This window comes from Panulirus ornatus, chromosome 6 (genome assembly GCF_036320965.1).
Source record: "Panulirus ornatus isolate Po-2019 chromosome 6, ASM3632096v1, whole genome shotgun sequence".
Classification (NCBI taxonomy): Eukaryota; Metazoa; Arthropoda; class Malacostraca; order Decapoda; family Palinuridae; genus Panulirus; species Panulirus ornatus.
Window position 1 is genome coordinate 1,730,662 of NC_092229.1, and position 23,974 is coordinate 1,754,635.

Sequence of the window (23,974 nt, forward strand, 5' to 3'; positions counted from 1 at the left end):
AAAAAACTGGTAAGGGGAAGGCTTTAGGTGGTATGTAGGGTGAATAGATTTTGCTTATCAAGGCTGGGCCTTGATTGAAATACAGAGTTATGAAACAGACAAGGAAAAGACAAGAAAAGTTTTTATGAATTTTTGAGAAAGTAAAAGACCTGTGTAATGTGCCTGGTCATAGTTATTGGGAGAGACGTGAGAAGGTATAGAGTTCCAAAGCTTCGACGTGTAGGGAAAGGAGCAGGTATCAGAACAGCCCACCCTTAAGTTGCTGATGGCCACGCAATGATAATGTGGCATAGCAACTTGGTGAGTATTGCGTGGTATAGCTAGTGGTGGGGGCTCACAAGTAGCTAGCTCTCGGGAGCAAAAACCAAAGTAGTACCTATAGAAGATGGAGAGTGAACCAGTATTGTAGCATAGGGCAAGGGGGGTCAAGTTTTGAAGTTCTCCTGGGACTGTTTATAATTCGTATTGCTTTTGAGTCGACTCTCAAGTAAAGGATACAGAGCTAGAACCACCCCAAATGCGAGATTAGTACTCCATACAAGGACAAATCAATTACTTATATGAACAGAGCAACTGCGCTGGAGAAGTGTTGGCATCTAAACAGGACACCTAGTTTCTTAGAGGCAGACTTTGCTATTCCCGTAAGAAGGGGATTCCAAGAAAGAGTGAATGTTACAATAATACCAAGCATGTTCATTGTGTCAAAGGGTGGAATTACAGAACTGTTAAAAGAGAGATGAAAGTTGTGATTAGTTTTCAATAAAGTGATGGATAGACATTGGGTCTTGGAGGCATTAAACTTGACAAGATTTTGTGTACCCCACTGACATATCCTGTCCAAGTCTGAGTTTATTAAGGAAGGTGTGTCAAGACGAGATGCATATCGAGTGAGAGGAGCATAATTGAAGGATGTGGATAAATGCAGTGCTGAGTCATCAGTGTATGAGTGCAATGGATTATTTATGGAAGAGAGGAAATCATTGAAAAAAAAGGAGAAAAAGTGTAGGGGACATGATAGAACCTTGAGGGACACTGCTGTTGTTGGAGAAAAGGTAAGAGACTGGTCCATCAGTAACCACAGGGATAGATTGGCTGGAAAGGAAGCTAGATATGAAGGAGCAAAGTGATGGAGGGAAGCCGAAAAAGGGAGCATAGATATTTGACCCCAATGCCACACCCTCTGAAAAGGCTTTGATATGTCAAGGGCAAGTACATATGACTCCCAAAAATCTCTCAGGGATGATGACCAGATATTAGTAAGATAGCAAGGAATTTCTTAAGTGTATCTTGCCTTACAGAAGCCATTCTAGCAATCGGAGAGAAGACTGTGATTTTCAAAGTATTCAAGGATATGGGAGTTGAGGAGGGATTCAAAGACTTCGGAAATGATGGATGTCAAAGCAACAGGATGATAGTTAGAGGGGTCAGAATGGTGACCCTTCTTAGGGATGGGATGTCAAACATGTTTTCGAGGAGAAGGAAAAGTTTTGGTTTTTAAGTAGAAATGGAAGAGATGAGCAAGTACAGGTGCAAATTCAGAGGCACACTCATTCAGTACATGGTGATGGATGTCATCAGGACCATAAGCCTTGCTTGTGTCTTGAGAAAGTGCTTTTCAGATGGTCTGAATAGAGATTACTGGAAGAGGTGAAGGATTAGTAAGAGGAGCATCAGGGGGTGAAGGAATGTTAATCATCCAAGGTGGAGTTAGAGGAGAAACATGAACCAAAGAGAGTTGCTTTGTTAACAGGAGAGACAGCTGTAGTACCATGAGAACAGAGAGGAGAAGGAAAGGGAGAGCAACAGAAGTTGGTAGAGATGCCCTTAGGTAGAGATCAGAAAGACCTTTCAGTGGATGATGAGGAGTGTTAATCGCACTTTCTTTAGATAAGGAAAGCTTTGCCTCTCGCATAATGGGCTTGCACCGATTACAGGCTGTGATAAAAGCTGAATGGGAGCCAGAGGAAGGAGAGTTTTTTCTAGTCTGACATGCCTGATCCTTTGTCTCGATAGCCTCAGAACAGGAACGGTTGAACCATGGATTGGGTGAAATAGTAGTTTTGGAGGAAGAGGGGGTATATTCTTCCATTCCCACAAGAATAACCTCTGTTATGTGTTTGGCGGGGATAGAAGCATCACAACTTATAAGAGAGTAATTTACCCATGTAAAGTCAGAAAAGTTGTGCAAGTTATTCCAGTCAGCTCTTTTGGGTGCCAGTGTTTATGCTTAGAAGGGGCTGCTGGAAGGGAGGTGCTGTTAGAATAGTTACATTTATGACAGCGTGATCGAATGAACATAGAAGAAATATTCTAACCTGTGAAGTGAGCTATGTGATGTAACGATTCAGCTTGGTGTTGATGTGGCCTGGTAGTGGGGCCAATTGACTTTTGTGTTAGGTTGTTGCTTTATAGCTTTATCATTTATGTGTCATTCCTTGGTCTGTGTCAAGTTTTCATTTATTGGTTTTATGTGAGGTATACAGTACAATATGTTTTTTATATTTCTAAAAGTTTTAGTTGAATAAACGTAGCAGTAATTTCCGGTCCCATTCTTGTGACGCATGGCTGGTCTGCTTTAACCGAGACCAAGATTGTAACCTCTCAAGTACATTGCGTGTGTATAAGGTGATCCCCCTACTTTTTTGCATTGTCCTTAAAATCTCTACATGTACGTGAGTATATGTGGTAATTCAATTTTGAAATGTGTATGTTTAGATAAAGCAACTCACAAAATATGTATGTTTGGTCTTTTTATTTCTAGAAAAAGTAGTATGTGCAGAGTTATTATGAATCAGAGTTGTCTCGATGAAGATGAAAATATATTGAAAAAATGGAAAATATACTTTTATAAACTTAGATTGAGAGTGTAAGAAAATTAGTAAATTCTGAACTTATTAGGGAAGTTTGATTTGTTAGAAGTCAGATGCTAGGGCATCCCAAATTTTCTTTGGAACTTTTTTTTCCATACTTGATCTCCATTTCTTGTGTTAGCAAGGTAATGCCAAGATGAAGAAAGGCCTTATCTGCTCACATCCTTCCTGAAATATTAGTAAGTATAAAGGAAACCTACCATATTCGTTTTAGGCTGGAAGTGCTCATAAGTAGCAAAGACCATTCTGAATCAAAAGAATAGCTTCAGGGTCACCTGAATCACCTCATTATGCGGTGCAGACTATTTTCTCCATTCTTGTGATACTATGTTATGATGATTTTTACTTTTTCAACTGTGCTGCATTGTTTCATGATCTTAACACATGCAACACTGATAGCACTCTTTTCTTTTATGATTTGATGCAGAAGGTTTGGCCTGTGTGCCATGAAAAACACTGCAGTTGCCTTAGAACTTGGGCAGTAGGATTTTTTGTGTTGACCAAGTGGATGCTTATCTCACACTGTTTGGCAGTGATCAAGCTAGGTCTTACTTCATCTTGAAATTCTCATTAAATGATTATATTAAATAACCATTGTATATTTAAAGGTACAGAATATAGCATTGCACTAAGGCTTTGTAACTCAGTGTGAAAGTCTGTGTGTATGCAGACATGCCATGTTTGTAAAATAAAGAAAAGTGTACTGAGGTGGTGTAGCAGCCTTGTGCACTTTGTTGCCAGATTCCTGTTGTAAATTATCATACTGGCACTTTAGAATTATTGTACCACTGCACAGAGTTTTCAAAACTTCATGCAGTACGGTGATTTAAGTTATATAACCTACATGACATTTTTTTTGTAGGGTCTGAAATTAAGAGGTTGATTACCAAGCTTTTATTGCACACACAGCTTAAAATTCTTCCTCTTTTAAATTGTTTATGAATGCAAATGTTGTTAACATTCATTGAACCAACATAGTGTTTGCCCGTGCATCAGAATTTAATGTAGACAAACCATCGAACCTTCAGTTCTTGTATATCTGAGCTGTCAGAGATTTACTTTGTTTTAATGCTACCAAGATGATTAAGAAGTGCCATATATCATTAGTTGTGCCAGTGACATGAAGAAACTCTGAAAAACTATCATTCTTGAAGTAAACTGGATATGTTAATGCTCACTGATAATGAAATCCAGTACCATAAGTGTAAAGTGCTTTTTTTGCCAGATAATCTTTATTTTATTTAGCTAGTACAGAACAGCTTATGTGAGAAAATGTCATTAATTTTCCCCAGAAACACATTCCCTCTCTTTATAACATAAAAGCTTTGTGTAAAGGAGTCTCACTCACACTTGCATGTAATAGAATAAAGAGGAAGCTCTCTTACCTACACCATTTGACCATTTACTGTATTTTTTTTTATGTTAGCTGAGACCAAATGGACAACGGCCTTAATCAATGCCTTCACATGAAATTTTTTTTTATATTACCTGAGATGGCGCGGGCAGCTGAGGCCCTAATCAAGGCCATCCCATTAATGCTTAGAAAAACAAATGGATGTGTATGTAGCATTTATGGATCTGGACAAGGCATATGATAGGGTTGATAGAGATGCTTTGTGGAAGGTCTTAAGAGTATATGGTGTGGGAGGTAAGCTGCTGGAGGCAGTGAAAAGTTTTTATCAAGGTTGTAAAGCATGTTTATGAGTAGGAAGAAAGTGATTGGTTCTTAGTGAAGGTTGGTCTGTGGCTGGGGTGTGTGATGTCCCCATGGTGGTTTAATTTGTTTTTGGATGGGGTTGTTAGGGAGGTGAATGCAAGAGTTTTGGAGAAAAGGGCAAGTATGCAGTCTTTTGGGGATGAGAAGGCTTGGGAAGCAATTCATTTGTTGTTCACGATGATACTGCACTGGTGGCTGATTGGAGTGAAAACCTTCAGAAGTTAGTAACTGAGTTAAGAAAGGTGTGTGAAAGGAGAATGTTGAAAGTAAATGTGAATACAAGAAAGGTTATTAGGTTTAGCCATGTTGAGTGACAAGATAAAAATTGGAGGAAGTGAAGTGTTTTAGATATTTGGTAATGGACTTGGCAGCGAATGGAACCATGGAAGCGGAAGTGAGTCACAGGGTGGGGAAGGGGGCGAAGGTTCTGGGAACGATGAAGAATGTATGGAGAGAAAGTTATCTCGGAGAGCAAAAATGTGTATGTTTGAAGGAATAGTAGTTCCAACAATATTATATGGTTGTGAGGCATGGGCTAAAGATAGGGTTGTGTGGAGGAAGGTGGATGTGTTAGAAATGAAATGTTTGCGGACAATATTTGGTACTAGACGGTTTGATTGAGTTAGTAATAAAAAGATAGAGAGGTGTGTGGTAATAAAAAGTGAAGTTGAGAGAGCAGAAAAGGGTGTTTTGAAATGGTTTAGACATATGGAGAGAATGTGTGAGGAAAAGTTGTCAAGAGAGGATATACGTGTCAGAAGTGGAGGGAACAAGAAGTGGGAAACCGAGTTGAAGGGTGAGAGGTGTCCAGTGACTGGAGTGAATTGGAACGATGTGATATGCCAGGATTGACGTGCAGTCAATGGAATGAACCAGGGCATGTGAAACGTCTGGGGTAAACCTTGGTAAGGTCTATGGGGCCAGGATGTGGATAGGGAGCTGTATTTTAGTGCATTACACATGACTGCTAGAAATTGAGTGTGAACGAATGTGGCCTTTGTTTGTCTGTTTTCCTGGTGCAACCTCACTGATGCTGAGGTTATCGATCCTATTTCCAGCGTGGCACCATGAATGGATGAAGGCAACCATGAATATAGACATATGCATATATGTATATACTTGTTTATGTGTATGTGTATGGGTGTTTATATATATTTATTTTTATTATTATTTTGCTTTGTTGCTGTCTCCCGCGTTTGTGAGGTAGCGCAAGGAAACAGACGAAAGAAATGGCCCAACCCACCCCCATAAACATGTATATACATACACGTCCACACACGCAAATATACATACCTATACATCTCAATGTACACATATATATACACACACAGACACATACATATATACCCGTGCACACAATTCACACTGTCTGCCTTTATTCATTCCCATCGCCACACATGGAATACCATCCCCCTCCCCCCTCATGCGTGCGAGGTAGCGCTAGGCAAAGACAACAAAGTCCCCATTCGTTCACACTCAGTCTCTAGCTGTCATGCAATAATGCAAAAAACCACAGCTCCCTTTCCACATCTAGGCCCCACACAACTTTCCATGGTTTACCCCCAGACGCTTCACATGCCCTGATTCAATCCACTGACAGCACGTCAACCCCGGTATACCACATTGATCCAATTCACTCTATTCCTTGCCTGCCTTTCACCCTCCTGCATGTTCAGGCCCCGATCACTCAAAATCTTTTTCACTCCATCTTTCCACCTCCAATTTGGTCTCCCACTTCTCCTCGTTCCCTCCAGCTCCGACACATATATCCTCTTGGTCAATCTTTCCTCACTCATTCTCTCCATGTGCCCAAACCATTTCAAAACACCCTCTTCTGCTCTCTCAACCACGCTCTTTTTATTTCCACCCATCTCTCTTACCCTTACATTACTTACTCGATCAAACCACCTCACACCACACATTGTCCTCAAACATCTCATTTCCAGCACATCCACCCTCCTGCGCACAACTCTATCCATAGCCCACGCCTTGCAACCATACAACATTGTTGGAACCACTATTCCTTCAAACATACCCATTTTTGCTTTCCGAGATAATGTTCTCGACTTCCACACATTCTTCAACGCTCCCAGGATTTTCGCCCCCTCCCCCACCCCCAGCTGAATGAGTGTGTTAATGGTTTTGATGCACAAGACCAGGTTATAGTGATGGGTGATTTGAATGCAAAGGTAAGTAATGTGGCAGTTGAGGGAATAATTGGTATACATGGGGTGTTCAGTGTTGTAAATGGAAATGGTGAAGAGCTTGTAGATTTATGTGCTGAAAAAGGACTGATGATTGGGAATACCTGGTTTAAAAAGCGAGATATACATAAGTATACGTATGTAAGTAGGAGAGATTGCCAGAGAGCGTTATTGGATTACGTGTTAATTGACAGGCGTGCGAAAGAGAGACTTTTGGATGTTAATGTGCTGAGAGGTGCAACTGGAGGGATGTCTGATCATTATCTTGTGGAGGCTAAGGTGAAGATTTGTATGGGTTTTCAGAAAAGAAGAGTGAATGTTGGGTTGAAGAGGGTGGTGAGAGTAAGTGAGCTTGGGAAGGAGACTTGTGTGAGGAAGTACCAGGAGAGACTGAGTACAGAATGGAAAAAGGTGAGAACAATGGAAGTAAGGGGAGTGGGGGAGGAATGGGATGCATTTAGGGAATCAGTGATGGAGTGCGCAAAAGATGCTTGTGGCATGAGAAGCGTGGGAGGTGGGTTGATTAGAAATGGTAGTGAGTGGTGGGATGAAGAAGTAAGATTATTAGTGAGAGAGAAGAGAGAGGCATTTGGACGATTTTTCCAGGGAAAAAATGCAATTGAGTGGTAGATGTATAAAAGAAAGAGACAGGAGGTCAAGAGAAAGGTGCAAGAGGTGAAAAAGAGGGCAAATGAGAGTTGGGGTGAGAGAGTATTATTAAATTATAGGGAGAATAAAAAGACGTTCTGGAAGGAGGTAAATAAAGTGCGTAAGACAAGGGAGCAAATGGGAACTTCAGTGAAGGGCGCAAATGGGGAGGTGATAACTAGTAGTGGTGATGTGAGAAGGAGATGGAGTGAGTATTTTGAAGGTTTGTTGAATGTGTTTGATGATAGAGTGGCAGATATAGGGTGTTTTGGTCGAGGTGGTGTGCAAAGTGAGAGGGTTAGCGAAAATGATTTGGTAAACAGAGAAGAGGTAGTAAAAGCTTTGTGGAAGATGAAAGCCAGCAAGGCAGCAGGTTTGGATGGTATTGCAGTGGAATCTGTTAAAAAAGGGGGTGACTGTATTGTTGACTGGTTGGTAAGGTTATTTAATGTATGTATGACTCACGGTGAGGTGTCTGAGGATTGGCGGAATGCTTGCATAGTGCCATTGTACAAAGGCAAAGGGGATAAGAGTGAGTGCCCAAATTACAGAGGTATAAGTTTGTTGAGTATTCCTTGTAAATTATATGGGAGGGTATTGATTGAGAGGGTGAAGGCATTTACAGAGCATCAGATTGGGGAAGAGCAGTGTGGTTTCAGAAGTGGTAGAGGATGTGTGGATCAGGTGTTTGATATGAAGAATGTATGTTAGAAATACTTAGAAAAACAAATGGATTTGTATGTAGCATTTATGGATCTGGAGAAGGCATATGATAGAGATGATAGAGATGCTCTGTGGAAGGTATTAAGAATATATGGTGTGGGAGGCAAGTTGTTAGAAGCCGTGAAAAGTTTTTATCGAGGATGTAAGGCATGTGTACGTGTAGGAAGAGAGGAAAGTGATTGGTTCTCATTGAATGTAGGTTTGCGGCAGGGATGTGTGATGTCTCCATGGTTGTTTAATTTGTTTATGGATGGGGTTGTTAGGGAGGTGAATGCAAGAGTTTTGGAAAGAGGGGCAAGTATGAAGTCTGTTGTGGATGAGAGAGCTTAGGAAGTGAGTCAGTTGTTGTTCGCTGATGATACAGCGCTGGTGGCTGATTCATGTGAGAAACTGCAGAAGCTGGTGACTGAGTTTGGTAAAGTGTGTGAAAGAAGAAAGTTAAGAGTAAATGTGAATAAGAGCAAGGTTATTAGGTACAGTAGGGTTGAGGGTCAAGTCAATTGGGAGGTAAGTTTGAATGGAGAAAAACTGGAGGAAGTAAAGTGTTTCAGATATCTGGGAATGGATCTGGCAGCGGATGGAACCATGGAAGCGGAAGTGAATCATAGGGTGGGGGAGGGGGCGAAAATCCTGGGAGCCTTGAAGAATGTGTGGAAGTCGAGAACATTATTTTGGAAAGCAAAAATGGGTATGTTTGAAGGAATAGTGGTTCCAACAATGTTGTATGGTTGCGAGGCGTGGGCTATGGATAGAGTTGTGCGCAGGAGGATGGATGTGCTGGAAATGAGATGTTTGAGGACAATGTGTGGTGTGAGGTGGTTTGATCGAGTAAGTAATGTAAGGGTAAGAGAGATGTGTGGAAATAAAAAGAGCGTGGTTGAGAGAGCAGAAGAGGGTGTTTTGAAATGGTTTGGGCACATGGAGAGAATGAGTGAGGAAAGATTGACCAAGAGGATATATGTGTCGGAGGTGGAGGGAACGAGGAGAAGTGGGAGACCAAATTGGAGGTTGAAAGATGGAGTGAAAAAGATTTTGAGTGATCGGGGCCTGAACATGCAGGAGGGTGAAAGGAGGGCAAGGAATAGAGTGAATTGGATCGATGTGGTATACCGGGGTTGACGTGCTGTCAGTGGATTGAATCAGGGCATGTGAAGCGTCTGGGGTAAACCATGGAAAGTTGTGTGGGGCCTAGATGTGGAAAGGGAGCTGTGGTTTCGGGCATTATTGCATGACAGCTAGAGACTGAGTGTGAATGAATGGGGCCTTTGTTGTCTTTGCCTAGCGCTACCTCGCACACATGAGGGGGGAGGGGGATGGTATTCCATGTGTGGCGAGGTGGCGATGGGAATGAATAAAGGCAGACAGTGTGAATTGTGTGCATGGGTATATATGTATGTGTCTGTGTGTGTATATATATGTGTACATTGAGATGTATAGGTATGTATATTTGCGTGTGTGGACGTGTATGTATATACATGTGTATGGGGGTGGGTAGGGCCATTTCTTTCGTCTGTTTCCTTGCGCTATCTCGCAAACGCGGGAGACAACAACAAAGCAAAATAAAAAATAAATAAATATATATATGTATATATGTATGTATGTATTGGAAAGGATCACAATTTTGCGTGTGATCAAGATACTTCTATGACTCCATGGGGAAAATGAAACATGATGCATTCCCGAGTGCACTTTCGTGTAATAATCACGTCATCAGGGGAGACACAAATATAAGTTGGTTGGTATACAACAAAAAGACACAGCTAGGACGCCATTTGGTAAACATATGATTGTTCAAGACAGACAATGAGCGTATCGTAAACTTATTATGTGGACAACAAGGTGAATTGTTTACAGATTTTATCAACAATAAAGTTATTCAATTTGTATAGACCATCACTAACATTAAGATTATAATTCTTGGTGTATTTGATAATAGAAGATTCAGTGATGTTTCTTGTGGTAATAGAGTTAGTTAATAACTGAGATGGCATTGCTCCAGTCAGTACAATGATCATTGTTTTTAACATCAGTAAACAAGGCATTTGATTCTTGTCCTGTTCTTATACTATATTTATGTTGCTTAAGTCTAACAGAAAGATCCTTACCAGTCTGCCCAACATTAAACTCATTCACCTTGTCCACATAATAAGTTTATGATATGCTTGTCTGTCTTGGACAATCGCATGTTTACCAAATGGCATCCTAGCTACGTCTCTTCATTGTATATCAACTGACTGTTATATTTCTCTCTTGTGTCTCCCCTGATGATGTGATTATTACACGTAAGGGCACTTGGGAACTTATTGTGTTTCATTTTCCCCCGTATATAAATGCCCATACACAGACACACACATACATATACATATCAACATATAAATATACTCATGTACATATTCATACTTGCCTGCTTTCATTCTCTTGTGGCACTACCCTGTCCCACAGGAAACTGCATCGCTGCCCCTTGCTTCAGCAAGGCAATGCCAGGAAAACATACAAAAAAAAGGCTACATTTGCTTTCACTCAGTCTCTAGCTGTCATGTGTAATGCATTGAAACCACAGCTCCCTATCCACATCCTAGCCCCATAGACCCTTGCATGTTTTACCCCTGACATTTCACATGCCCTGGTTCAGTCCATTGACAGCATGTCGACCCTGGTATACCACATCTTTCCAGTTCACTCTATTCCTTGCACGCCTCTCACCCTCATGTATGTTCAGGCACCAATTGCTCAAAATTTTTTTCTCTCCATCCTTCTGCCTCCAGTTTGGTCTGCTTCTTGTTCCCTCCAACTCTGACACATATATCCTCTTTCCTCACTCTTTCTTTCCAAATGTCCAAACCATTTCAACACACCCTCTTCTGCTCTCTCAACCACACACTTTGTATTTCCACACATCTCTTACCCTTTCATTACACTCGATCAAACCACCTCGCACCACATGTTGTCCTCAAACATTTCTTTTCCAACACATCCGCCCTCCTTTGTACAAACCTATCTATGGCCCATGCCTCGTGACCACATGATATTGTTGGAACTACTAATCCTTCAAACATATCCATTTTTGCTCTCCGAGATAATGTTATCTCCTTCCACACATTCTTCATTGATCCCAAAACTTTCACCCCCTACCCTGTGACTTGCCTCTGCTTCCATGGTTCCATTTGCTGCCAGGTCCACTCCCAGATATCTAAAACACTTCACTTCCAATTTTTCTCCATTCAAACTTACATCCCAATTAACTAGTCCCTCAAACATACTGAACCTAATAACCTTGCTCTATGCACATTTCTCTCAACTTTCTCCTTTCTTACACTTTTCCAAACTCAGTCGCCAACTTCTGCAGTTTTACCTCGAATCAGCCACCAGTGTTGTCTCATTGGCGAACAACAACTGACTCGCTTCCAAGGCCCTTTTACCCCAAGCAGACTGCACACTCACCTCTTTCACCAAAACTCTTGCATTTACCTCCCTAACCACCATATCCATAAACAAATTAAACAACCATGGGGACATCACACACCCTGCTGCAGTCTGACCTTCATTGGGAACCAATCACTCACCTAAGCCAAGTACCCATTTTATTGGTTTAACCCCTAAGGGTAGATAAACAACTGGGTTGACTGGACTTAATGCCACAACTAGGATTCAAACCTACACGCTCAACCCTGGGTGGCCCGAGGATATGTCACGGTCAGGAACACTAACTGCTACACCATGATGTACAGTGTCATGATGTCCACCATCTACTAATCCTTTATACTCATGTACAACATACCATTTTGCACGTACATCCATTCCCACATTTGTACCCCATACCCATCCACTTCCCTAATCCACCTGGGTTGAGAGTGGACCTTGTTCTGATGGGTTAAATCCTTATTTTTTTTATGGTTACATATTGGTAATTGAGTAAGTGATTCTTTGAATGATTATTTCATAATCTCATTTTCCTAATTAATTTTTTTCAGAATTATTTGATTTATTAGTGATATTAATTATACCATTAGCTACTAATTTTTTTGCTATGATAGATTTTAAGAAATGTGTTTAATACAATTGATTTAAGTTTTTCAGACCTTGTTGAAACAGTTCTTCAGTATTTTAGTACTGTACTTAGATGTATAAAGAGTATTTAGATGATTTATGACACTGAAGTGAAATGCAGTACTCATTAAAATTATTTAGAAACATGTTAGTTTGAAAGAAAATGGAATGTTTGAAGAAAAATGCATTTTCATATATTCCTTCAAAATGTCTCACATTTATTTAATATTTCAGCAACATTTTTATTGACATCCAAAATTATCGTAATAGAAGATTGGAAATAATAATGAGAAAAAACAAAAACAAAGGGAAAGTAGAAATATTTCTAGATTATGAGGCAGAGGCTCCTGTAGACAGAATTCTTTAGGACTTGGTGGTGTAACAGTTTTCTTAGTGTTGGTGCTCTTGGTTAGCAAGCCTCTCGGGTATTAATCATTGCCTCCTTGCAGAACTTGTAGGGGACCACCACTTAATGAATGAATTTCGGCATGGTATTTAACAAAATCGCTTTTATCTGACAAATCTGCTTTATTTCTTTTTATGATATAATTAACATGACAAAAGTATTGCTGTTGATTTGATGTCTTATTAGTCTCAAAAAATGTTTGATAAAGTTCCATATCAAAAGTTACTAGCAGAAGTTAGGTCACAGAGTATGGATGGGGTTGTACTTCAGGGGTTAGGAAATTGATTGGCTGTAAGCGAAAGTGTTGTAATTAATGGTGAAGCTTCAGATTGGTTAGACATAACCAGGATCAGCCTTAGGACTGGTTCGCTTTCTTTTACATATTATGTTGATTATGGAATGCATTGTGAGATATAAATATTCGTAGATAAAGGGTTAAGCCATGTGTCTGTCATATTAGTAAGAATATTATTTGCCTTTGTATATTCATATCCTGGTTTCAGCACCTACATGCCAACTAGAGATGGGTATGTTAAATTGAGGCTGTTCTCTTTCTGTTCCTGACAATAACTTGTGAAGGCTGGGGAAAGTTTTGTGTGGAACATCTTTAACCCTCACCTCTTCACTTTGGTTTCCTTTCTAACCCTATGAATCTCTCCTTTTTTTGTTATTGATAAGATGTTTAACCTTACAGTTTCAAAGATATTCATAGAACAATGAAATAAGTCTTTCCAGAAGTATATTTCATCATGTTCTTTCACTTTGATAATTTATAGGCATTTTCTAGATATTTCTATACAATGTGGTAAAAAGTGCTGGAGTAAGGCTCAAGTTTGTATCAAGTTACTATTTTACATGTTTTATTGTTTATATTACATACGCGAAGATTATTTACCAGTGAATGTGCAGGGGCTAAATAAGAGGGCAAAAGAGAGTTGAGATGAACAAGTCGTGGCAACTTCAAGGAGAAATAAAATGTTTTGGAAGGAGCTTAATAGTGTGTCAGAAAAACAAGAGAATGAATGGGAACAGTGTCAGAAAAACAAGAGAATGAATGGGAACATCAGTAAAGTGGGCATTTGGGGAAGTGGTAAGAGGCATTGATAAGATGAGAAGATGGAGTGAGTATTTTGAAGGATTGTTGAATGTTTGAGGATAGGGTGGCAGATGTAGGATGTCAGGGTTGGCGAGGTATGCTGAGTGAGAGTTGTAGAAAATGATTTGTTGAAAAAGAAGAGGTAATGAGAACCTTGCATAATGTGAAATTTGGCAAGATGGCTGGAGTTGATGATATTGCAGTTGAATTTCTTAAAGGAGATGACTGCATGGTAGATTGATTAGGTTGATTGATTTAATAATGTATGATTTTCATTGTATGCGTGAAGTTCCTGAAGATTTGTAGAATGCATGTGTAGTGCTGCTGTACAGGGCAAGGGGAACAATGTTGAGTGTTCAAGTTACAGAGGTATTAGTTTGCTGAATGTACCTGTTAAGCTGTATGGATAAATGGTGGTTGAGGGTGATAGTATGCATAGAGCATCAGAGTGTAGAGGAACAAGTACTTTGGTTTTGGGAGAGGTAGAGATGTGTGGATCAGGTGTTTGAAGAGTGTTTGAAAAATGCTTCTAGAATGAAAAGATTTGTGTGTGGTTTATGAATAAATCTGGAGAAAGTGTGTAATAGGTTTGTTAGAAAAGCTTTTTGAGGAAGGTGTTATGGATATTTTTGGTGTGGAAAGAAAGCTATTAGAAGCAATGGAGAGTTTCTTTCAGGAGAGTATGGTACATGAATGTACAAGTGGTTGGAGAGGAGGATGAGTGGTTGCAAGTAAAGGTGGGTCTGCAGCTGGGCTGTTTGATGTCACAATGGCTGTTAAGTCTGTTAATGGAGCTTAAGAGAACGTGTGAAAGAAGAAAATTAAGTGTGAATAAAAGCATCGTTATTAGGCTTAGTAGTGAAAAGGGAGAGGTTGGACGGAGTGTGAAATTAATGGAGAGAACTTGGAAGAAGTAGAGTATTATAGATACCTGGGAGTGGTTAGGGCAGCAAATGGAAGTGTAGGGTGTGTGTGTGTGTGTGTGTAAGGTGGGGTGGCAGATGTGCACTGGGGAATGTTTCAAGAGGCCACTGGCTTTAAGGGCAAAGATGAATATTTGTGATGGTATATTTGTTACATGGGTGCTATATGGATGTGAGGCTTGGGCCTTGGACAGAATTGTAAAGGTTAGGGTGAATGTGTTGGAAATGAAATGTTTAAGGTCACTATATTGTGTGAGGAGGTTTGGTTGAGTAAGAGGGTTGAGAGCTGTGTTAGGAAGTGGAGTATGTAGTTACACATGAGAGAGGTGGTTTGCTGACATGGTTTGGACATGAGAGGATGAGTGAAGTAAGGATGCTAAGAGTTTATACAAAAGGTTCGGACCCTGAACATGCAGGAAGTTTAAGGCATGCATGGAATATAGCGAATGGGACTGATGTTGTTTACAGGGGATGACGTACAGGTCAGTAGATGAACCAGGGTAAATGAAGTGGTTAGGGGAAACCATGGAAAGGTATGTGGGGCCTGGTTACGGATAGGGGGCTCTAGTTTTAGGGCATTATTCATAACAGGTTGAGAGTGGAGGTGAGTGAATGAGGGCATGTCTTCGTCTGTCCCTGGTGGTACTTTGCTAATGTGGGAAGTAGGGAACATGTTTGGAAGAACAATAATTTATTCGTAATGGCAAGACCAGCAAAGTTTGTAGAATTACCATCCACACTAGTCATTGCAGTGTTGTCAGGTGTTAGAAACACTTTCTTGTGGCTCATCTTGGCAAACAAAAGATGCTGGAGGAGTCTGCAAATGTAAAACCACCCTCCTCACATTCCAAAGACAAACCATTATTATAAAGAAATTCAAGATCATCATCTACTTGGACCTCTCCATCTTGCTAAAACTTTCTCTGCTTTTTTCCTAGAAAACTTGTGTGAATCTCCCATCACACCTGGGGGATGAATGACTTTAGGGGGAAATTGAGGCATTACATGAGCCAAAAATGAGTCTGCCACATTTAAGTTTGAAGGAAGCAAGAAGGTACACATTCAGGTTTTGAATATTTAAATACCCATAAGTGAAGGTAATAGTTGGTAGGCAGCAAATGCCCAGGGAGTTGCCACCCTGTGTCAGTGAAGTTGTGCTAGGAAACGAATGAAAAAAAGGCCACATCCACTCAAACTCATTCTCTCGCTGTTATGAACAATGCACCGAAATCACAGCTCCTGATCCACATTGAGGCCCCACAGACCTTTCCATGATTTACCCCAGAAGTTTCACATCCCTTCATTCAGTCCACTGACAGCATATGACCCCTGTGTACCACATCATTCCAGTTCACTCTATTTCTGCATTTTGAGGCCCTGATTGTTCAAAATCTTTTTCACTCCATCCACCTCCAATTTTGTCTCCTGCCTCTCCATGTTCCCTTCACCTCTGACACATATATCCTTTTTGTCAACCTTTCCTCTCTCATTCTATCCGTATGTCCAAATTATTTCAACACGCCCTCTTCTGCTTTCTCAACCACGTTCTTTTTATTACCACACATCTCTCTTACCATTTCATTACTTGATCAAACCACCTCATATTGTCCTCAAGCATTTTATTTCCAACACATCCACCTTCCATTGTACACCCCTATCTATTGCCTATTCCTCGCAACCATGTGATATTGTTGGAACTACTATTCCTTCAAACATACCCATTTTTGCTCTTTGAGATAAATTTCTCTCTTTCCACACATCCTTAACTGTTCCCAGAGCCTTCGCCCCCTTCCCTCGCTTCCACTTCCATGGTTCCATTCGATGTTAAGTCCACTCCCAGATATCTAAAACACTGCACTTCCTCCACTTTTTTCTCCATTCAAACTTACCTTCCAACTAACTTGTCTCTCAACCCTGCTGAACCTAATAACCTTGCTCATATTCTTATTTAATCTCAACATTCTCCTTTTACACACTTTTCCACATTCGGTCACCAACTTCTGCAGTTTCTCACATGAATCAGCCATCAGAGCTGCATCATCAGCAAACAACTGACTCACTTCCTGGGCCCTTTCATCCCCAACAGACTGCATACTCTTCCTTTTGCAAAACTCTTTCATTTACCTTGCTGATCACCTGATCCATAAACAAATTAAACAACCATGGGGACATCACAGGCCAACCTTCACTGGGAATCACTTACTCTTTCTACTTTTACACATGCCTTGCACCCTTAATGGAAACTTTTCACTGCTTCTAGTAGCTGACCTTTCACACCATATACTCTTAAGATCCTCAGTAAAGCATCTTTGTCAACCCTATTGTATGCCTACTCCAGGTCCATAAACGCTACTTACAAATCCATCTGATTTTCTAAGTATTTCTTGCACATTCTTCAAAGCAAACACCTAGTCCACACATCCTCTACCATTTCTGAAACCACTCTGCTCTTCCCCAATCTGATGTTCTGTACATGCCTTCACCCTCTCGATCAATACCTTCCCTTACAATTTTCCAGGAATACTCAACAAACTTATTCCTCTGGAGTTTGAACACTCACATTTATCCCCTTTGTCTTTGTACAGTGGCACTATACATGCATTCTGCCAATCCTCTGGCACTTTACCATGATCCATACATTGAATATCCTTACCAACCAATCAACAACACTGTCATCCCCTTTCTTAATAGATTCAATAGCAATACCATCCAAACTTGCTGCCTTGCCGGATTTCGTCCTCTGCAAGGCTTTCACCACATTTTGATATAAATGGCTGATTTGTGCTTGAACCAGCCTCACAGACTGGAGTTTTGTTGATATATTACTGGAGAAATGACAGAAAAACAAATCAGTTTATAAAAGTTTGTAGCTCTGTTTTTAGGTTTATTGCAAAACAGCTGGACATCATTTGTAGGTACCCATTAAAACTCAGATTTTTGTTTGTCAAGATTTTCTGCATTTATATATGTATTGTGCTTTTGGTGTTGGTTGGCCATGCTGTCTCCATGATAAATGTTTATATGTAAAAAAATGAAATTAGTATAGAGCTTTAATTCCTTCAGGATGTGATTATATTACTAAATAGTCTGTTCTTTTATGTGTTTCTCGCTCTGTCTATGTAAGTTTCCTAGCCTGAAGGCAAAATTCTCTCTCTCTCTCTCTCTCTCTCTCTCTCTCTCTCTCTCTCTCTCTCTCTCTCTCTCTCTCTCTCTCTCTCTCTCTCTCTTCTCTCTCTCTGTCTCTCTCTCTGTCTCTCTCTCTGTCTCTCTGTCTCTCTGTCTGTCTCTCTGTCTCTCTCTCTGTCTCTCTCTCTCTCTCTGTCTCTCTCTCATTTTTCCATAATTTTTTTGTTTCTGGATCATCCTAAGATATAGAAAGGGTGGCAGACTAACAAGCCTAGCCAGAGGAACTAGGTGTCCCTGTAATTTTTCAGTCCTTTGGGTTATGGCTAAAGTCACAGTTCTACAGAATTAATGTACAATTGCACTTGATCCATCTCATGCAAATGGGAAATGAATTCAAGATTATATATAGATATACATAACTTGTTAGATATGGAAGACCATATTCTGTTTGTGTCCATTCTCAGTTCTGTATGTTTCATAGAAATTTTATCGTAACAATGTTTTTTATGAATATTAGTGCAGATTTGGAAACATTACTGTTGTAGAACTTTAGAAGACAATAAAATGCTTTTCCTTAAGTTTTCTGGTATTCAGTGATTGATCTTTAATGGTTTTAACAGAGATAGAAGTCTAATAACGATCTTTTGATATCTCTAATATGGCAGAAGTCTCTTTGGTGTTTTTTGCATTGATGACATTTGAAGTTATGGAATTTGCAAAACTGCAGTGTACAAGATTGATGTGTGGTAAAGTAAAATATATATTTGAATTCAAGTGAATTCATATTAAATGATGTGTTTCATTTTGTATGATAAGGAATGTATGTGAAGCATATGATTTGAATTTTTAGATTATGTAAAGCTCTTATGATAATACATTTACTTGTAGAATTTTGCATAGCTTGAGCCTGCAAGTTAAGAGAATAGGATTTTTTTTTTTTTGTACCTCTTGCATTGTAAAGGAAATTGAAGTAATTTTTACTTGTATTATTAGTAATCCTGTTTTAATGGCAATGTTTGTCAGAATGGAGAAGGAGACTGGTGAAGGTGAAAATGCACCTCACCGAGAAGCTGAGCTAACAGAAGAGGCAGCTGCCAAAGAACGAGAAAGATCACGTGATCGAGAACGTCATGGTTCTGGCCCTGAAGAAGATCGAGGTAGACGTGATGGTAGTAGCAGTGGTGCTGGAGGAAATAAGGAGACCGAGGGTGGTCCCAGTGGTGTCCAAGTGACCATTCGTGCTGATGGAGAGCGAGCAGTCAACAGTGATGGGCATGTGCGCAGAGTTGCTGGACGACTTTTTGTAGAGTTGAGATGCCCTCATTGTCCAAGTCAGAAATCTATCACATTCAAGGTATGTATTTATTGAAAAGTAGTATAATTGTAATGCATTTCTAAGTAGACTATTGTGGAGTATACTATACATCCCCACAGTTATGTCGGGATATTTGACATAAGTTCAAGTATTCCTGGGAAAATATTTGGGAGGGTATTGATTGATAGGGTGAAGGCCTGCACAGAGCATCAGACTGGAGTGAGCAGTGTTGTTTCAGAAGTGGTAGAGGATGTGCGGGTCAGGTGTTTGCTTTGAAAAATGTGTGCAAGAAATACTTAGAAAAACATGGATTTGTATGTAGCATTTATGGATCTGGAGAAGGCATATAATAGGGTTGATATAGATGATTTGTGGAATGTCTTAAGAGTATATGACGTGGGAGTAAGCTGCTAGAAGCAGTGAAAGGTTTTTACCGAGGATGTAAGGATGTGTGCGAGTAGGAAGAGAGGAGAGTGATTGGTTCCCTGAGAAGGTTGGTTTGTGGCAGGGGTGTGTGATGTCTCCATGGTTGGGGTGCTTAGGGAGGTAAATGCAAGGGTTTTGGAGAGAGTGGCAGGTATGCAGTCTGTTGGAGATGAGAGGGCCTGAGAAGTGAGTCAGTTATTGTTAGCCGATGGTACAGCTTTGGTGGCTGATTCGAGTGAGAAACTGCAGAAGTTAGTGACTTGAGCTTAGAAAAGTATGTGAAACTAGAAGGCTGAGAGTAAATGTGAATAAGAGTAAGGCTAGGTTCAGTAGGGTTAAGGGACAAGTAAATTGGGATGTAAGTTTGAATGGAGAAAAACTGAAGGAAGTAGTGTTTTAGATGTGTTTTAGATATCAGGGAGTGGACTTAGCAGCGAATGGAACCATGGAAGTGTAAGTGAGTCAGGGTGGGGGAGGGGGCAAAGGTTTTTGGAGCGATGAAAAATGTGTGGAAGGAGAGCAAAAATGTGTATGTTTGAAGGAATAGTAGTTCCAACAATATGGTTGTAAGGCGTGGGCTATAGATAGGGTTGTACGGCGGAGGGTGGATGTGTTTGAAATGTTTCAGGACAGTATGTGGTGTGAGGTGGTTTGATTGATTAAGGAATAAAAGGGTAAGAGAGATGTGTGGAGATAAAAAGAGTGTGGTGAGCAGAAGAGGGTGTGTTAGAATATTTTAGGTTTGAACATATGGAGAGAATGAGTGAGGAAAGGTTGACAAAGAGGATACATATGTCGGAGGTGGAGGGAACAAGGAGAAGCAGGAGACCAAGTTGGAGGTGGAACGATGGAGTGAAAAAGATTTTAGTGATTGGGGTTTGAACATACTGAAGGATGAGGCATGTAAGGAAGAGTGAATTGGAATGATGTGGTATACCTAGGTCGACGTGCTGTCAATGGATTGAACCAGGGCATGTGAAGTGTCTGGGGTAAACCATGGAAAGTTTTGTGGGGCCTGGATGTGGAAAGGAAGCTGTGGTTTAAGTGCGTTACACATGACAGCTAGAGACTGAGCGTGAACGAATGTGGTCTTTGTTGTATTTTCCTAGTGCTACCTTGCGGGCGCATTGGGGGAGTGGGGTATGTTTCATGTGTGGCGGGGTTGGAGGCAGCAAGTATGAATATTTACATGTTTATATATGTATTTGTCTGTGTATGTATATGTATATTTTATTTTATTTTATTTTATTTTATTTTTTTATTTTTTTTTTGCTTTGTCGCTGTCTCCCGCGTTTGCGAGGGAGCGCAAGGAAACAGACGAAAGAAATGGCCCAACCCACCCCCATACACATGTATATACATACGTCCACACACGCAAATATACATACCTACACAGCTTTCCATGGTTTACCCCAGACGCTTCACATGCCCTGATTCAATCCACTGACAGCACGTCAACCCTGGTATACCACATCGATCCAATTCACTCTATTCCTTGCCCTCCTTTCACCCTCCTGCATGTTCAGGCCCCGATCACACAAAATCTTTTTCACTCCATCTTTCCACCTCCAATTTGGTCTCCCACTTTTCCTCGTTCCCTCCACCTCCGACACATATATCCTCTTGATCAATCTTTCCTCACTCATTCTCTCCATGTGCCCAAACCATTTCAAAACACCCTCTTCTGCTCTCTCAACCACGCTCTTTTTATTTCCACACATCTCTCTTACCCTGACGTTACTTACTCGATCAAACCACCTCACACCACAGATTGTCCTCAAACATCTCATTTCCAGCACATCCATCCTTCTGCGCACAACTCTATCCATAGCCCACGCCTCGCAACCATACAACATTGTTGGAACCACTATTCCTTCAAACATACCCATTTTTGCTTTCCGAGATAATGTTCTCGACTTCCACACATTCTTCAAGGCTCCCAGAATTTTCGCCCCCTCCCCCACCCTATGATCCACTTCCGCTTCCATGGTTCCATCCGCTGCCAGATCCACTCCCAGATATCTAAAACACTTTACTTCCTCCAGTTTTTCTCCATTCAAACTTACCTCCCAATTGACTTGACCCTCAACCCTACTGTACCTAATAACCTTGCTCTTATTCACGTTTACTCTTAACTTTCTTCTTTCACACACTTTACCAAACTCAGTCACCAGCTTCTGCAGTTTCTCACGTGAATCAGCCACCAGCGCTGTATCATCAACGAACAACAACTGACTCGCTTCCCAAGCTCTCTCATCCCCAACAGACTTCATACTTGCCCCTCTTTCCAAAACTCTTGCATTTACCTCCCTAACAACCCCATCCATAAACAAATTAAACAACCATGGAGACATCACACACCCCTGCCACAAACCTACATTCACTGAGAACCAATCACTTTCCTCTCTTCCTACACGTACACATGCCTTACATCCTCGATAAAAACTTTTCACTGCTTCTAACAACTTGCCTCCCACACCATATATTCTTAATACCTTCCACAGAGCATCTTTATCAACTCTATCATATGCCTTCTCCAGATCCATAAATGCTACATACAAATCCATTTGCTTTTCTAAGTATTTTTCACATACATTCTTCAAAGCAAACACCTGATCCACACATCCTCTACCACTTCTGAAACCACACTGCTCTTCCCCAGTCTGATGCTCTGTACATGCCTTCACCCTCTCAATCAATACCCTCCCATATAATTTACCAGGAATACTCAACAAACTTATACCTCTGTAATTTGAGCATTCACTCTTATCCCCTTTGCCTTTGTACAATGGCACTATGCACGCATTCCGCCAATCCTCAGGCACCTCACCATGAGTCATACATACATTAAATAACCTTACCAACCAGTCAATAATACAGTCACCCCCTTTTTTAATAAATTCCACTGCAATACCATCCAAACCTCCTGCCTTGCCAGCTTTCATCTTCCGCAAAGCTTTCACTACCTTTTATATATTTATTTATTTTGCTTTGTTGCTGTCTCCTGCGTTAGCGAGGTAGCGCAGGGAAACAGATGAAAGAATGGCCCAACCCACCCACATACACATGTATATACATATACGTCCACACATGCAAATATACATACCTATACATCTCAATGTGTACATATATATACACACACAGACATATACATATATACACGTACATAATTCATACTGTCTGCCTTTATTCATTCCCATCGCCACCCTGCCACACATGGAATAACAACCCCCTATCCCCTCATGTGTGCGAGGTAGCACTAGGAAAAGACAGCAAAGGCCACATTCATTCACACTCAGTCTCTAGCTGTCATGTAATAATGCACCGAAACCACAGCTCAGGGTATGATAGACTTGTAATGGAACATTGACCATACCGTTTTAAATTTCTCTCTTTGATGCACCTTTTTGATAATTTCTTCCACACTAACATTCATGTCTTTATTTTTTAGTGTTTTTTCTTGATTTCAAGTATACAGCATTAGTTATCCATCTTTACTAGACTGCTCTGATATTTTCAGGAATACAAGTTACATTTGGTTAGTGATCAACATAAGTCACAGCTGAATCGATTAGCTAGGAAGCATTCAGTGGTGTTGCGCAAAATACGTATTCAACAGAGACAGGAACAGAAGGATATTGAAGCAAAATGGAGAGAAGAAAATGCTGAAGAATTTAAAACTGCTGTATCAAGGTAATATTAGTTTTCTTTATTGAATATAATGAGTGGATCATTCTTGTTTAACATTGGGACTGCAAATGATTTGTAATATTTTTATCTTACAGTTAATACCTTTGACCTCATTGTCATTCAAATAAGTCGGCCCCAAAAGTTAAGGTATGAGAGGGCCGTCTACTTTGATTATCGCAGAAATCATATCATGTCTCTTAAAGAGACCCTGGCAAGTGTTTTATGTTAAGTTATGCATCAACAGCACTCTTCATATATTTGGCCACTGGCAGAGGGCAACTCTAGTACCTAATGTTTGTAGTTAATGCTGCTGCCTAAATGTTCCTACCTACTACTAATATCTGTTGCTAACATTTTGCCAAAAGGCAGATCTAACACTTAGTGCTTACTGCAGGAAAATCTAGAGTTGTCAAGGATATGCTGTGTGTGTTAAGTGTTGTCTGGTGTTATATATGCCAAGGAGAGATTGTATGTTTGTTTACTGTAGTCCACATGTGGGTGAGGCAGAAAGAACCGATAGCTACTTGGACTAGAGGGATGCAGCTTGACAACTACTGAAGTGCTGGCTTACTGTGGTGGCATCACTAACCCTCCTGATACCCAGGCAAGTCGTACTGGTAATACACCTCCCTGACTGTTGGCTGCCTACCAACTACTGCCTACATATGTGAAATCTATACATATGCTTAAGATCATATGTATAAGATTGCAGAGAAATATTGTTTGGAAGATATTATTTTGGAAACATAGAGCCATAGGAAGAACTTTGCTGTGGAATAAGGT

At 40.4% G+C, this 23,974-nt stretch overlaps 1 protein-coding gene across 1 annotated transcript in view; it reads left to right on the forward strand.

Moving 5' to 3' along the window:
- LOC139748991 (uncharacterized) overlaps positions 1-23,222 on the forward strand; it is a 48,152-nt gene extending 24,930 nt beyond the window's left edge. Inside the window, exons 5-6 of the mRNA XM_071662348.1 lie at positions 18,784-19,114; positions 23,022-23,222. Coding sequence (XP_071518449.1) covers positions 18,784-19,114; positions 23,022-23,198 — 508 coding nt within the window. The 3' untranslated portion in view covers positions 23,199-23,222. The remainder of the gene's footprint in view (positions 1-18,783; positions 19,115-23,021) is intronic.
- Positions 23,223-23,974: the final 752 nt, after the last annotated feature.